The sequence below is a fragment of the Lolium rigidum genome, chromosome 4 (genome assembly GCF_022539505.1).
Source record: "Lolium rigidum isolate FL_2022 chromosome 4, APGP_CSIRO_Lrig_0.1, whole genome shotgun sequence".
Classification (NCBI taxonomy): Eukaryota; Viridiplantae; Streptophyta; class Magnoliopsida; order Poales; family Poaceae; genus Lolium; species Lolium rigidum.
In genome coordinates, this window is record NC_061511.1 from 273,429,009 (window position 1) to 273,446,832 (window position 17,824).

A 17,824-nucleotide genomic window follows, 5' to 3' on the forward strand; every position below is an offset into this window, starting at 1 on the left:
GCTTTGGTTCATCTATCCTGGTCCTAATCAAAAGAAAAAGATTATTCATGTTCATTGCAAGGAAGAAGTGAGACATTTTAATCCTTTAGAACTCATAAGTAAACACCAAATTTATACAACCCATACAAGTCTTCACAGCAAATAAAAGAAAGCAAAATAGCGTTGATACAAGCCCTGGTTCAATCCGCACAAATCAAATCCCTATTTATGCAGTAGAAAAGGATGGATACAATTCAGCATACATTGATCTTCTTCTTAGCTCCAACATGAGATTACTAATGCTGATTCAACACTGACTAGCCAGAAGTAAGCCCCTCTAAATATCGAGCTCGGAACCAGATAGAAATTCAACAGAAACACAGACAAAATAAAACATCATGGAACATATGCACAAATGCAATGTCAAAATCTCCACACTTGATACACCACGGAAGGTAATCAAACACACTCGCACATGCGCACACAAACTAAAATGCAAGCAAGATCAGTTCACGGTGAGCCCACCACAAGGTAGTGATAATTCATCGAAGCAAGTCAATTTGCAGTCAACCTTCATGCCAGTTGAAGGATGCCAAAGAAAATTAGATAATAGTCAGAAGTTAACAAATTAGGCAATTAAATCCTACAAGTGTACTTCACAGCTGACTGGTGCATGATACATAAAGGGTTGATCTCCGCGTCAAGCATACAAATGGAAGAAACTACACCCAACAGCCCATTCTGCATCTCAATACCACCAGAATGTAACAATAGGTACCTGAAGAGCAAGTAATACCATCAATCAAAGAAACTTGTATTATTCAATCAGGAATTTTTTTTTGGATTTATTCTCATATTGTTTGTATGACTCGAACAGAAAACAATAACTTTCAAATTTGTGCCAAAAGCTCCAAAGTTGAATGAACTCAACATTATTAGACAAAACCAACATCTGAAACGAGAACATCAATAGGTAATTTGTAGTCTGATAGTAGACTTGAAACTTATATTAGAAAATTTTGGCTACACTGAGTATAGGCAAAAAGAAGAGGGGGCATATGAGGGGTTCCTCGGGTAGGAAATCATAAACATCTGACTGGCTCATAGGCAACTTATAGAAATGTACGAGCTAGCTAGTCACTACAAAAGTAAATTTGATCAAATTCATGCAGTACGAGCCTCAGGCAAGGGGCCAAGCATCATCTTATTAATTGATACTTCGTTTGATCCAAAATGACTGCCATTCTTTTACTCCGCACATCATTACGGCACTACTTTACTGATAACATGCTAGTAAAAGTGTAAAGCTAATGCATGTTACTAGTTATATAGCCGTGTCATTTTGATCCCTGTTTGATATGAAGTATTAAATATCCATGGTGGCCAAAATTGAAGAAATTAGAGTATTAGACTGCATATAAAACATAGCTACATATGGTTTGTACCTGCCAAATTATATTAGTGGCTAGTTACATATATATGCAAATCTGGTGGGTAACAAGCGACATATTGAGAAAATGTTTAACCGAACAGCCTTAAAAAAGAACAATCATCCATAACACTACAATGACTCCAAGAAAAACGATAAACAGAGGTATAAGATTTAGCGAAGGCATAATCTTCGAGTATCGTGTCTATCGTTAGTTCACTAAGGTATGATGGTGATCCAGAATAAGAAGGAATGTGAAAGGGTAAGCCTATAAGTCTGTATAAATAAAAGAATTCTGAAAACAAATGCTCAGTTAATTCTACTTACAACATAAGGAAAGGGTTAGTTCATTTTCTACTACTTAGCATGACAGGAGTCTCTCTCTAAGATTATGCACACAATAGAGAATGAGGAACAGTTCTAAGTCATCGGTCATTGGAGGAGCTAGAGGGAGAAGAGCCTACAGTAACATAAGGAAATGATAGCAGTACATTATTTGATGGAACAAATCCGATACCTCAAAATAAATGCAGAAGATAAACTTACCTGCTCAACAAGTAAATCGTGACGGCATATCTAACTGGACAATCCTCTTAAGTATTGTGCGGAAGATCAGTTGCATCATGTCCACCACCATTGCCTGTTTAAGCAAGCATAAGAAGTCAAACAACCAATGACAATCCAAGGAAAAGCCAAACTCATAGCTGTAGTTTGTAAACACAACAGTTTTTATGCATCATTAGGAATAGATAAATAAACTACATCTACCTTCAAATTTAAAGAATATATTGAAAACATCGTAAGAATGAAGAACACGCACACTCAGACTATTAGCTGGTCAGAACAGACAACTTATCAATTATTAAGCTTGTTTGATGCCATATCAGAAAAAAAAATCATACTAATAAATGGAGGCAAAAAGTAATCATGAGTTTTCAGATTAGGTTATCTTCAAATATATTGTTAGCACTAAAATGAAATGAACTCTATTTATTAGTTTTCCTAGGTAAAAATGGACTTGCCACTCATGACACATTATCTGAAATGTGATAGAATGACCAGCTATTCATAAATTTTAAACAAATTAATCATTACTGGTTGAAGATTACTAACAAGATTAGCAGAGACAATCATACTGAATGAAAGAATTAGAATTAGCTATAAAATTCCAAATATACCTATTGATTCAAAGAATTTTCATAGGGATCTCGAAGAATTTAACAAACCAACAACAATTGATTGTCAGGACTTGCACAATTTTTAAGTGAACTGCTGAATAGAGAATAAACGACTTGATACTTAATAGTATCAGCTCTAAAAGAAAACCAGCAGCAAAATTTCAGTGAGCCCTTACTAGCAATAACAATGTGCCATGATCTAAAATATATCATGCACAAAACTCAAAACCAAGTCCAAGTCAGCTTTCTGTGAGCAATATAGAGTATGTTATGTTTTTTAGTGCCACACATTAAGTTATCTCCATATGTGAATACAACTAACACATATTGATTGAATGGTGACAAATTATCCACAACCAAAAAATTAAGGAAACATACAGAAGCTGCAACAGACAAGACGCAAGACACAAGGGCCAGTATCATATCATACCTGGAAGGTAGAAGCTCATGTAGGGCAGTACGCTAAAGTATTCTCCAGGCTCATCAACCTTCTTAACCTGCCCAGATTTGAGCTTGACCGTGAATAAGCCAACACCTGAGCTAACGAAGATGACACCCACACCCTCTGCAAAGCCGACCACGATTGATTCGTTGTTGGGATTGGCAACAGGAATTGTCTTCTCCAGCTCGATGACCATGTATTGTACCCATTCCGCAGCTTCTTCTGCATCCACCTTCCTTGACCACGTATAAAGGGTGGAATCCTGAATGCAGGCAAAGCCCAGTGAAGTGTTGTCCTCCATCGCCATGAGGGTGATGTAGTACACGTCTGGTGTCGGTGGGTCAATCATGGATAAGCGATCCTTGCCCAAGTCATACTTGACGATTGCATTACCCCGTCGAACTGTGAAGTAGACTGCATCTCCCACAACGGCGGCTCGCCTAGGCTGGAGATAGGGTATGTAGTAGTATCTATCACGTACCGCTTGCAGCATGTGCTGGGCATAGGTTTCACAAGTGTTGTCAAGGCATACCGGCACGCTCCACGCACCCGTCTCTGATGAGTAGACGCTCGCAACTATGATCTCCGTGTGGTCATGGGTGGCCGCGAAGACGACCCGGAAGGGGCCGCCCTGGCAGTCGAGGTGGTCGCAGCCCTCGGCGGCGCAGAGCACCGCGGCGGAGTAGATGAGACAGTCGATTTCCTTGGGCTCGGGTGGCAGGCAATGTCGCTCGCCCGTGATGGGGTCCCAGACGAGGAAACCCGGCAACATGTGGATGAGCACGCGGCCGTGGCGGCAGTCGAGGGGGCGCGTGTGGCGGCGGCCGTCGGAGCCAGGGTGGGGGAATTCCGGCATCGACGTGGTAGAGGAGAATCGAGCAGGCGGGTCGCCTTGGATCACCATGCGGCGGTGGAGGAGGCCGAGGAGGGGAGGGGCGCCGTGGAAGTCGCGGTAGCTGCGGCGGAAGCCGGGGTCGCAGATGATGCGGAGCCACGGCTTGCAGACGAGGGCGGCGCGGACGAGGTGCTCGGGCTCGTCCGGCGGGAGGCGGAGGAGGATCTCGGCGATGACATCATCGAGCAGCGGGGGTGGCGGCGGCGGCGGCATGGTGCTGTCTCGTGGTTCGTGTGGAAGAGCCGACAGGCGACAGCACTCTGCTAGTGAGATTAAAGCCCAAAACTTTTTCTTCGGAGAGATATGATGGAAGCCCATGATTGCTAAAAGTGAAAGCCCACTGCATACAATCGTCTAACACGGCAACCTTTCATTTCGTAGTGAAAGCCTACACACACAAATGTTCTAAAGCTCATTTAAAAAGTTCTGAAAAATATATACACAGCCATGTAGGCAGATTCAAATGTATTTACTGCTGTAAAAAAACTCACGCACGTAGCTATCGAGCCAACTAACACGACAATATGTCCTATAAATAAGTCTTGATAACTTTATTTATCTTACGCTAGTGCATATAATTGACTCAAATTTCACTAGAACAATAAGACCAGCATTTATAATTTACTATTTTTACCATATTTTTGTACAAAAATATCAGAGTTCAGCAAAAATGTGATCCAGAAACGTGCAAACAGGGTTCCTCTTAAGCTACTGCCCATAATTGATTTAATTTTTACTGGAATATTAAGGAAACCATTTATGATTTACTCCAATGTTTCAGATTTTTCTAGGTAGTGTCAAAATCTGGCCAATTTTGATTAAAAATTGATGTCGGATTAATATTAAATTATTGCCTTATAGTGTGGACACCATTTATCATTTACTATAAGAACAGAAATTTGTTGCACATGAGCACCAGTGATCTCGTTTTTCAAATAAATTAAAAATCATGTTTTTGAGTTTAAAAAAAACTACATATAGCCAATAATGTGTCCCATGGACGTGTAAAATATTAATTTCAAATATTTTATATTTAAGCTACGTAAAAATGACAAAAGTGCAGATCTGAGTAGTTATTTTCAAATCTCCAAAAACATATCAGATTTTGTTACTTTTGTCTAGCACAAAATAAAAATAATTTTCGGTTGAGATTTTGCATGAATATGAGATGTATCACTAACAATTTTCAGAATTAGTTTTAGATTTTTTAACAATTTAAAAATATTTTTTGAAAAAAAATGGCGAGAGCACCGGAGCTCGGGAGCCAAAAAGCACTTTTCGTTACTATGATGGTTTGAGATTTTTTTTTTAGTTTGCCCTTTTAGTAGCACTTCGACATCATTTATTAGTTTGACCAACATTTGGTTAGCACTTACATATGCCCTTGAAATAAGAACGCACACATAATTTGAAATGCTAAATAGTGCATGCGGATATGTTATGTTATTTCCATGCTATTTTCTTTGTTGTTTTATGAGAAGAGTTAATCTGAAATTTGCTGAAGTTTCACCCGAACTATAAGGACATCATTTATGGTCTTTTGAAATTAGTTCCGGCCAAAATTTGACAAGGAAACTTGGAAACTGGATTTCTCTTAAGCTACTACCTATTATGGGTTGTATTATTGCATGCCTACTAGGGACGACGTTTATCATCTACTGTACGGTAGCACCTGGACGCGTTTGGTAGGCTGTGTTAAATTCCTGCACCACTAGCGCAGCGAGACGAGCGTTCTTGTGCGTCGCGCCACTTTCGGGCACAGTGTTTGGCAGGTTGTGCTGTATCGGCCCGAACAGAAGTGCATGTTGTTTGCATGCCTGGATAAAGAGTTCCATCTCTGTTCAGCCACAACACATGTGTTTGGTTGCCATTTTGGACATCCAGGCTATGCTTCCCCTCACCACATTCAAATATGGTGACACTGCCATCACACAAGAGCTCATATACAAGCATTAGCACAACACACAGTTATACACAATGAACAGGGTACTTAGTACCTAATCCTACCGTCAGAGTGGTAATACGCGTACTTAAACCTGGGGGCAGACTACATAGGTACAAAAGCAATATTCAACAGCCTCTACATGCCAACATGACAGTCACATGTACACAAAAGCAAGTGTTTAACAACCTCCTATAGAGGCAAGCACAACTACTGGCGGCGAGGATCAGACAGCACCAGAGACAGGGAGCAAGCACCAGCACCTTAACGGCGAGGATCAGCATAAGGGCCCTCGCGATGCCTCCTGCAGCTGAAGATGCTGGAGCACGAAGTCTCCTTCCTGACAACGTCGACCTTGAATCCGTCGTCCTTAGGGGTGAAGACGACCGTGTCGTCGACGTGGAGGGTAAGCCTGGTGGTGAAGTCGCTCCATCCCTTGATGAAGCCGACGCGCTCGACCCTCCACTGGAGCTGCACCTTCTACTCGCAGCGCTCACCCATGTACAAGCACACCTTCAACAGCGGGCCATTGTTCTTTGATGTCTACGCACGCTTCTATTCCTGTAGACAGTGTTGGGCCTCGAAGAGCAGAAGTTTGTAGAACAACAGCAAGTTTCCCTTAAGTGAACCACCCAAGGTTTATCGAACTCAGGGAGGTAGAGGTCAAAGATATCCCTCTCAAGCAACCCTGCAATTACGATACAAGAAGTCTCTTGTGTCCCCAACACACCTAATACACTTGTTAGATGTATAGGTGCACTAGTTCGGCGAAGAGATAGTGAAATACAAGTAATATGGATGATTATAAGTAGTTACTGCAATCTGAAATTAAAATGGCAGCAAGCGAACATGTAGCAGAACTTGTTGGAAATGGTGTTTCAATACTTAGAAACAAGGCCTAGGGATCCTACTTTCACTAGTGGACACTCTCAACATTGCAATCATAATTGAATATAAATATAAGCAATTCATCATACTACTCTCTTATTGGATAAAGAACTCAAATTCATTGGGCAAGTGTGCAAAAGCACACCTCAAAGGCGTATTCCCAAGTACTAATAAACACCCCACACCGTCACCGTGAGCATTCATAGGAGGTACTAACACACCACAATTCATAAGGGAGTTACACACGGCGCACACACTGTCACCATTACACCGAGGTCACAGTAACTCCAAAGTTCACATAATTAAGCACTTGAATAGCATATGACATCTAGATTGCAAAGCCTATGATCACATAGATGAACAAATAAGTACTACTCTCAAACACTCTCTTGTTGGATGACAAACACCATTCATTGTGTAGGGCTACAAGAGCTCCCTCAAGCCGGAGTAAACAAGCTCCACAACATCCGGAGTTCATATTTAAAGTAACCTCTAGAGTGCATAATAGACAAGAGTAACATCTACATATTCATAAAGATCACACCATGGGAGAGAGAGATGAACCACATAGCTACCGGTAGAGCCCTCAGTGTGGTGAACCTGCATACCACTGCATGTTGTAGTATGCCAGTCGTTGATATAACATTCACGAAGTACCATTCCGCAAATATTACATCCCTCAGAGTAGTACAACAGAACATAGCAGGGTCCATAACTCATTCACATATTATTACAATTAACATACACATGTCGTCTTGGAACTCCTCTTGGGTCCTAAGAGGAATACTCCTGGGTTCGAGGTGAACCCAACTTAACTTACAATACCAGAGTTTCATTAAACTAAACATTTATTTCATCGAGCAGCTATATACTAAGAGTTCAGGCTGCTCGGTTACTACTACTAGCGGATATCCCTAGGCTTGTTCTCCTCCGGAATCCTCTCCGGATCCGTAGACGATGAGGTAGTCTACGCCTTCAAATCCTCCGGAGAGGTCTGGTTCTTCGTAGCTGATGATCTCGGCTCCTTCATTGTTGTCGTAGTCCTCCTCCAGACGATTCAGACAATCTAAGCATGGGATTTAAGAGTGGTATGAGTACGAGCGTACTCAACAAGTTCATTATAGATAAGAGGTGTTTAATGCACTAGCTACGATATTAGACCAGAAAGTCTAATATCAATGCAAGTTTTGATAAACATTTCTTCAAGAGATTGCTTTTATTTCAAAGAGCTATGTCCGTCCGCCTTCACCGGTTTACTAGAACTTCATGGAGCTCCTTTCCGGCCGCGTTCGTAGTTCCTCAATCCCGGAACGAGGAGTGACAGGTCACAGTTCTTTACACTCTGCAGAGGTGTGTTGCTTTACCCATAAGAGATCTTAACCTTAGTGCCAACCGGGCAGCTTTCCCGTCCACACTTCCTTTGGTGTGAGGCCCGGTATAAGGTCTAGCCAATCATGTTCCTCCGCTACCTCGCACACCCACCCTTTGTTGCATACCCCGACCCTGGGTCCTCGTCGGTCCTCTTATACCAATTAAGGATGGACCCCGACCACGACAACAGTTTGGGACTCGTTAACCAAACTCCTTCGCCGGTAGCTGCAACCCATCATAGACCACTTACCGTGGGGAATTAGAATGGGATCCCCACCCCACCGCTTGCCCAACCTGGGTCAAGTGTCTACGGTAAGCGCATCCGTTGATGTACGAGAGGTGGAAACACTTTTGACTACTCCGTCCCACTCCGGATCTTATGGTTAACACGGGTATTACGACACAAGAATCACTGGCGACATTTGTTGTTTAATCCTAGATGGATATTAACCTTTGCAATGGAACCTCCACCATACCAACACAATCCATGGTTCCATTGCCCACCACATAGTCATATTCATAGTTATGAAAGTAGTGGTTTTGGTTTTTATGCAATAGTGATAACCACAATACTTTGCAAGTAATTTGATAGAAATACTCAAATGACATGAGCAAGTGATGAACTTGCCTGAACACTGTTGTGGACTGACCCTTGTCCTCTGTCTCTGAAAAATAGCATCATTGTCCGATAAGGGCAATGGTTAAAGAAGCAATTATGCATGATTCCAGTTTTTAGGGTTTGTTCCCCCCTTCCGATGTCGTTATTATTTCATGTAAGAGGTTAGTACTAAGAATAATTTGGGGATACTTGGTTTAAAGTAAAATACAACCTTGAAATGTTGTCAAGGTGTTTTTAAAGTCCAAATGCATTAATGGATTTATTTTCTTTATTGAAAATAATATGTGTGATTTAAATCATTATTTAAATCATCAAATTAAGACTTATTCTTCTTTGTCTTCAAAAATTCTCTTTGATATTTTATTTAGATAGAGAATTTTATGCTGATTAATTTTCATATTTTTACTTATTTTTTTAGAGCTGTATTTTATTTTATAAAATTCTTGGAAATTCTCATTTAAATGGGTATTTTGGAAATGTCCAAAATACCCCTCGGATCCACTGTCGGGCGGTCGAGCTGGTTAGGTTGGACCAGCCCGGTGGGCTCGGTCCAACCGACCCGATCGCTCGTCGCCCCCTCGCTCTCGAACCCTAATTCTCTTCTCGCTCTGGCGACGCGCGCGTCGCCGTTCCCTTCGCCGAATTGTTCCGGCCGACTCCGGCCATCGTCGCCGGCGAGATGCGGCGCATCTGATCCGCCGTTCGACGGCGCTTCAGATCCACCGCGCCGATCTGTGTTTCGCCGCTTCATCGACGAGTCCCCATCGCCTCTGCGCGCCTGCCGTGGTGTGCTGCGGCGAGTTCGTCGCCGCCGATGCTCCTGGTGCCGAGGCCGTGTGCCTCGCCGTGCCTGTGCTGGAGCCTCCGTGCTTCGGCGACCGCCTGGCTTGGCCATGGCTTGGCGCTGCCGTGGCCAGGCTGTGCCGCCGTACCGCCATGGTGACGCCGTCGCGCTGCTCCAGGTTAGTACGCCTCCATCTTCTCCCTTTCTTCCTCCTCCTCTATGCCATGCTCTAGTTACAAGCCTGCCTCTCCTCATGGAGATGCTGGCACTGCCGTGCTACTGTTGCTTCTGCGCCCTGTGTGCCTTGTGCCAAGCTAGCCCTAGTGCTTTGTGCTAGCTACGCTATGCGTATCTGCTGTCGTTGTGCAATTGCCATGGATTACGGCTCGTTGTGCTATGCTATTGTGCTACGTAGCTTGCTTGTTGCAACTCATGAACTCTTGCTCATGAGCATACTGTGATGCTTTGCTTTATTCATTTGTTACTGCTCGCTGCTATCTTGCTCCCGACTCTCTCGGGTGAGCAATTACTACTCCTCGGCTTGATCATGGTGCATGATCCTTGCCTTTGGCAAATGCCGGTGCTCCTGGTGTGCTATCTACGTGCTATAATTCATGATCATGCTCAATTGAGCATTGTTACTCGACTTGGCAGCTCCATCCCTTGATGGAGTGCTTACGGATACAATTATAATGCTCTATTCACTTATCTATGATGCAATTGTTCAATTATATGGTTAATTTATTTATATGGGCCATGTGATGATACTATGCTTGGCTATAGTGATCCGTAGCAAAAGCTAAGTGATGCTTTGATGATCAATTGATCATTACTTGCTTGTGAGCAAGTGTGTGCTCTCCTCTGTGACTCATCGATGTTCACCGGTCTTGTTTGTGCTTCATACGGGCTTATCCTGGTGTGTACTTGTGGTTGGCTTAAGCATCGGTGGATGTCTTGCGATGATCCATTGGATCATCCGCAAGATCCGAGTGCTTCGATTTGTTTCTTTAGTTCACTTATCGTATTTGCTTGAGTTATGCCTTGATAGTTGGATAAGTCGATGTGAGCTGCCTTGCAGTTGATGATCATCTAAGTGAATTATGACTAGAGCTAGATGGATGCCAACACTCAGTTGGGTACCCTAGCTCCTCTTTGAATCCAAATGGATAATGATGTGTAGTTCATGTGCTTCTGCTGTAGAGTTGTGGTAGTCACGTGGTGTGATGGTGGCCACAGCGGTAGTTCCTTCTTCGTTAGGCTTAGCTCCTAGTTGGTGATTGGCTTGCTTGTGATTTGGGAAATACTTTCTTGGAAGAATCCTTGTGGTTTTTCCGGTTTCCTTTGATGTTGATAAACATGAATAGACACTTGATAGTCTATACGTACGATGGTGTAGTGGCTATAGGTGCTAAGTGAAACTGACTAGCTAGATAGGATTATCCCTTGTTGGATTTCTTTGATTATGTCCATTGGTTTGGCATAGCCAATGTTCCCAGGGTGCTTTCCTATTTGTTTCTCTCTTGTTCACTTGCACCATTTTGGCCGGTAGCCATATGATGACTCACATATAGGGTTTCTACCCTTGTTGGTGTCTTGGAGATCATGCTTGTGCAATTTATGAACAAAACCATCCGGTTTGTTCATGTTAAGGTGTATACCTCACTCCGGCTCCTAGAAATAGTGTGTTGGTGTAGAGGTTTTGCTTACGTGCTGATTTCTTAGCTTGCCACTGCTCCTCCTTGTGGCTTGTGCTTGATCTACTCCATGGTTTACTTCTCAACGGAGACAGTTCCTTGCTTGAGCTGTTCCTGGATGAGGGTTCTAGCTATGTGTTCTTCCTGTTCTAAGTGTTCTTGCTCTCTGATGACTTACCAAGCTGCCTGTCGATGAATGAGCTAGGGTTTGGCTCTGAAAAGTTTATATATGATGCTCCCTTGCTCTCCCTGGTCGACACCTCTTGCTTGTCACTTTGGTGACTCTCCCAGGCTGTGCATGTGCTGGTGGACATGCATGCTGCCTTGTGAGCTGCTTGTGTAGTTCCTGGTTGGAACTTGGTCCATTTGGTGGATCAGCTCGGCTGATCTTGATAATATCCTCTCAACTTCACCTTTTCTTGTTAACCTGCCAAGTGGCAATGCCACTTGGCATAACACTTGTCTTTGTCTTTGTTTGTGTGATTACAGGGAACAATGTGATGCTCTGGATGAAGATCAAGATCCTCTTGGCAAGATCTCCATGATGATCATCTTGTGTAATTTAGGATAGATCATTCACTTGTAATTTTTCTTTATTTTCTTTCTTCTATTCTGCCCATTTATGTAATGTGTTGTATTAATCATTTGTTTCACTTATGAATATTGTAATGACAATTTAAATTGTGTGATGATCAATAAAGCTCAAAGTTTTCTTTAATGAGCTTTACTTTATTACAATTGTTCATATTGTTTATTATTGTTTATTTACTTAATGAATTTCCTCATAATTGAATTATTTAGGGTTATTATTTAATGTTTGAATTTGAAATTCAAATTCAACATTGGTTTAAATTCAATCATGCAACTTAAGTTATGATGCAAACTCTCCCCTCTCTTCTCAAAACCCTAAACTAGTGAAGTGAGTTGCAAGTTTGTCGCACTCTCGAAACCCTAACCCTGTAAGGTGTCGAGAGAGAAACTTGTCCCCCTTCGATTCAGTTTTTGTTTAAAAGCGCGAAATTGCCCCAGAATTTACTATGAAATGCACATCCCTTTCTAAAATCTACCCCTCGATCGTCTCTAAACCTGGGACATTACAAACTACCATAGAGCTTGTTGAAATTTGGTTTGAATGATTGGTCTCTCTAAAGTCTAGATATTTTCTGGTGAAGTATTTGAACAAGGAGACAGTGTAGAGTCTTATAATGCTTGCAATATGTTCTTATGTAAGTTTTGCTGTACCGGTTCATACTTGAGTTTGCTTCAAACAACCTTGCTAGCCAAAGCCTTGTACTGAGAGGGAATACTTCTCGTGCATCCAAATCCTTGAGCCAAAAACTATGCCATTTGTGTCCACCATACCTACCTACTACGTGGTATTTCTCTGCCATTCCAAAGTAAATTACTTGAGTGCTACCTTTAAAAAAAATTCATTCCTTGTCTTTGCAATACATCGCTCATGGGAAAATAGCCTTGAAAACTATTGTGGTTTTGAATATGTAGCTTATGTGTCTTCTTTCTTATAAGTTGCTTGTTGAGCGGTAACCATGTTTCTGGGGACGCCATCAACTATTACACCTTTGTTGAATATCATGTGAGTTGCTATGCATGTTCGTCTTGTCTGAAGTAAGGGTGATTTATCATGATCAAATGGTTTGAGTATGCATATTGTTAGAGAAGAACATTGGGCCGCTAACTAAAGCCATGAATCATGGTGGAAGTTTCAGTTTGGACATTAATCCTTAAATCTCTTACGAGAATATTATCTGTTGTAGGGGGGGCGTGCCACCCTATCGTGTGGCCGCCTCGGCCAGCCTCTGATGCCCCCCTCTGGACTACTTAAGGGTTTCGATCTAAAAACGCGAGGGGAGAAGTCGAAATCGCCAGAAACCATCCAGTACGCCGCCACCGTCGCGAAACTCCGTCTCGGGACCAGAAACTCCGTTCTGGCACTCCGCTGGGACGGGGAGTGGAGGAGATCATCGCCATCATCACCACCGACGCCTCTCCATCGACCAGCCATGTTTCCCCCATCCATGTGTGAGTAATTCCCCCGCTTGTAGGCTGAAGGGGATGGTAGGGATTGGTTGAGATTGGTCATGTAATAGCATAAGATTGTTAGGGCATAGTGCCTAGTGTCCGTAATTGGTACTTTTATGATATTGTTGCAACTTGTTATGCTTAATGCTTGTCACTAGGGCCCGAGTGCTATGATCTCAGATCTGAACATGTTATCAATTCATGATGATATTCATTGCTTTATGATCTTACCTGCAAGTTGTATACACGTATTGTTGTCCGGAACCCGAGGCCTCAAAGTGACAGAAATTGGGACAACCGAAGGGGAAGGCGGTGATATGAGGATCACATGTGTTCACGGAGTGTTAATGCTTTGCTCCGGTGCTCTATTAAAAGGAGTACCTTAATTTCCAGTAGATTCCCTAGAGGCCCGGCTGCCACCGGCTGGTAGGACAAAAGATGTTGTGCAAGTTTCTCATTGCGAGCACGTACGACTAAATATGGAACACATGCCTATTGATTGATTAGTACTTGGATACCGTTTTATTATTATCTGCAAATGCCCTACCTTGATTGTTACATGAGTTTCTCTCATCCATGCAACGCCCGTTCATCCATCCCCGTGCTTACAGTATTTTAATCCTGATGTTTACTATAATCACTACTATTGTCTTTGTTACTCTGCTGCTGTTATTTCACTACTGCTCTTTGCTATAAAGCTGCTACTCTTGATAAACTCTTGCGAGCAAGTCTGTTTCCAGTGCGGCTGAATTGACAACTCCGCTGTTAAGGCTTACAAATATTCTTTGGCTCCCCTTGTGTCGAATCAATAAACTGGGTTTTACTTCCCTCGAAGACTGTTGCGATCCCCTATACTTGTGGGTCATCACCAAGTAATTGTGGACAATGCAAAGGCTTTAGCGAGGGATAAGGAAGCTACTATCCCTAGTGAGATCAGAGGTGAGAGAGTGATCCACCAAAAAGAGAACGAGCGCCACAAGCCATATATGAGTGAGATGAAGAGTGTCCTCATAGCTACCAAGAGTGAGATGAGAGAAGTGCACCACAACCCATTCACCAAATTGCACTACGTGCTCATTTGCAAGGGGCCGCCCTCGGAGACTAACAACTTAACAACACTTCCTTCGTCTTTGTTGTCTCTTTTGAAGGAATTTTAAGATGTCTTCCCCGACGAGCTCCCTCATGGGCTAACACCGCTTAGAGGAATTGAGCACCACATCGACCTCATACCCGGCGCCCCCTACCAAAATGCGCCGCCTACCGCACCAACCCCTAAGACACAAAGGAGATTCAACGCCAAATACAAGATCTCCTCGAAAAAGGGTATGTATGTGAAAGCTTAAGCCCTTGTGCGGTTCCGGTCATTCTCGTTCCTAAACCGGATGAGTCGCAAAGAATGTGTATGGATTGTAGCCCCATCAATGCCTTTACCGTTCGATACCGCCATCCCATTCCGCGTTTAGATGACATGCTTGATGATTTGAGTGGTGCCACGATTTTCTCGAAAATAGATTTGGGTAGTGGCTACCACCAAACCCGCATGGCAATTGGTGATGAATGGAAGACGGCATTCAAGACCAAACTTGGTCTCTATGAATGGCTTGTCATGCCATTTGGTCTTTCAACTGCTCCATCAACTTTTATGCACCTTATGAACCATATCTTGAGACCTCTCAACTGCAAGAGTGTGGTTGTCTACTTTGATGATATTCTCATTTATAGCAAAAATCTCTAGGACCATGTGCAACATGTGAGAGAAGTCTTATGCATCTTACGCCGTGAAAAGCTCTTTGGAAATCTTCCCAAGTGCACCTTTGCACAAAACAAGTTGGTTTTTCTTGGGTTTGTTGTTTCCGCCAATGGCATTGAAGTGGACTCTTCGAAGGTTGAGGCCATCCACAATTGGCCCACTCCTACCAACGTTGGTCAATTTCGAAGTTTCCACGGACTTGCCGGCTTCTATAGACGTTTCGTGAAAGATTTTAGCACCATTGCTTGCCCTTTAAATGACCTTACAAAAAAGAATGTTTCGTTCGTTTGGGGCAAAGCACAACAAAACGCTTTTGATGAATTGAAAAAGAAACTAACCGAGGCACCACTTCTCGTTCTTCCCGATTTTGCCAAAACTTTTGAGATAGAATGTGATGCGAGTGGACTTGGAATTGGTGGTGTCCTTATGCAAGATGGTAAACCCGTCGCATATCATAGTGAGAAGTTGGATGGCGCACGCCTCAACTATCCCATCTATGACAAAGAACTTTATGCTTTAATTGGAGTTCTTGAAGTTTGGCAACATTACCTTTGGCCAAAAGAGTTTATTATTCACTCCGGCCATGATTCTTTGAAGTATTTGAAGAGTCAAACCAATTTGAACAAAAGACATGCAAAATGGGTTGAGTTCATCGAGTCCTTCCCATATGTAATCAAATACAAGAACGGCAAGGACACTGTCGTTGCGGATGCTCCTTCCCGCAAGATCACCCTTTTGCTCACTCGTTTGGATTTTCATGTCTTGGGTCTTGATGAAATCAAGGACCTATATCCTTCCGATAACTTCTTTGGCCCAATTTTTGCAAAATGTTCTATTGAAAAGGGCATCAATGATTTCTATTTGCACCAAGGCTTCTTGTTCAAAGGCAACAAAATTTGCATTCCCAAGTCTTCGCTTCGTCTTTTGCTCTTACAAGAATCGCATAGTGGTGGTCTCATGGGAACTTTGGACGAGAGAAGATGTATGCAATGCTTTCTACTGACTACTATTGGCCAAGAATGTACCGCGACGTGGAACGCCTTTGCCGACGGTGCACAACATGCTTACAAGCTAAGTCCACTTCCAATCCCTATGGCCTTTATACACCATTGCCTATCCCTCATGCCCCTTGGTCCGATATAAGCATGGACTTTGTACTAGGATTGCCTCGAACTAAATATGGTCATGATTCAATTTTTCTGGTTGTTGATAGATTCTCTAAAATGGCTCATTTTATACCATGTTCCCGAATGGATGATGCTTCACATATTGCATCCTTGTTTTTTAGGGAAATTGTGAGACTCCACGGTGTACCAAGAAGCATTGTCTCGGACCGTGATGTCAAATTCATGATTTATCCTTGGAAGACACTAATGGTCAAGTTCAACATCAAGCTTTTGTTCTCATCATCCTCGCACCCCAAAATCGATGGGCAAACCGAAGTGGTGAACCGAAGCCTCTCCACTCTACTACGAGTCCTTGTCAAGAAGAATTTGAAAGCATGGGAAGATTGCATCCCACATGCGGAGTTCGCCTACAACCGAGCTAAGCACTCTACACAATGAGAAGTTTCTTCATGATCGTCTATGGGTTCGAACCACCGACGGCAATCGACCTACTTCCTCTTACGCTACATGAGCAAGTAAACATGAACATCGACAAGCGAGCCCAATACATGAAGAAACTCCATGAAGATACAAGAGCACCGATCGAACAACAAGTACTTCGTCAAGCCACTAAACTCAACATGAACAAGAAGGCAAGGATCTTCGATGAAGGAGACTTCGTGTGGATACACCTTCGCAAAGACCAGTTCCCTCAAGAACTCAACTCAAAACTCAAGCCCCGAGGCGATGGTCCCTTCAAGGTTCTCAAGCGCATCAACAACAATGCCTACGTCGACATACCAACGTCCAAGTACTTGGTGAGAAACACATTCAATGTGTCGGATCTTTCACCCTATCATGGAGATGAGTAGAACATAGAGTCGAGGATGACTCTTTCACAAGGGGGGGAGATGATACAGGGTGGCTTTTGGACACCTCCGCCTCAAGACCGACAAGCCCTCCTCGTGCCCCAATGACACGAGCTCGGGCTAGAGCTATACACCAAGAGGTAAATTCGCTCCTTTCCACGTATACGTTGGATACCTCATTGGATGGAATACTACCTCATGCAAATGCTCTATGTGTCATCAGGTATAAGCCTCACCAAGGATCTGAAGAAGAAGAAGCTCCATGGCTCAAGGAAGAAGAAGAAGAGAAGAAGGAAGAGTCGCTTCAGCTGATGGCGTCAACGCCACGCGGGCACTGCCGCCATCCCCAGGCCGGCACTGCCGGTGGAAGCACCCCGGCACGGCCGGCCGACGCACCCCGGCCTGCCGGCCTCCAAGCACCGGCACTGCCGGCCCCCAGGCACTGGCACTGCCGCCCGAAGACGTCGCAGCAACACCTAGCTGGCACTGCTGCTGGGCTCACCCCGGCACTGCCGGCCCCACCCCAGTTGACTTCATCTGAGCCGTCGATTTTGATCCTATGGCTGTGTTTATTTCGCAAATGACCAAGTTACCCCTGTTTTGGATCTAGCCTATATATAGGGCTCACCCAACCACGAATTAGGGTTAGACTTGCTTTTGAGATTGATATGAGCTTAGCTCCTCCCCCATGGGAAACCCTACTGGAGATGCACCCATGAAGTGTATCAAGGATCTTCTTAGTGATTGGTCTCTTCCATTCTAGGGATTCTAGCATTTGTGGATCTTTTGCTTTTGCAATTCTATCTATTTGCACTCTTTGCCTCTTTGGAACACTACC

General features: G+C 43.4%; 1 protein-coding gene across 1 annotated transcript; it reads right to left on the reverse strand.

Annotated features, from left to right (window-relative positions):
* Nucleotides 1–363: 363 nt before the first annotated feature.
* LOC124648801 lies at nt 364–4,136 on the reverse strand. The gene is made up of 3 exons (XM_047188504.1): nt 3,017–4,136; nt 1,955–2,048; nt 364–757 (listed from the first exon to the last, which is right to left on the reverse strand). Exons 1-2 carry the CDS (start codon nt 4,134–4,136, stop codon nt 2,002–2,004), a joined length of 1,167 nt encoding a protein of 388 aa, XP_047044460.1. The 3' UTR covers nt 364–757; nt 1,955–2,001.
* Nucleotides 4,137–17,824: the final 13,688 nt, after the last annotated feature.

Coding starts and splice junctions, on each gene's coding strand:
- LOC124648801 (XM_047188504.1), bottom strand. CDS start 4,136: ATGCCGCCGCCGCCGCCACCCCCGCTGCTCGATGATGTCATCGCCGAG. Junction 2,049..3,016: donor CATGAGCTTCTACCTTCCAG/GTATGATATGAT, acceptor TTGCTTAAACAG/GCAATGGTGGTGGACATGAT.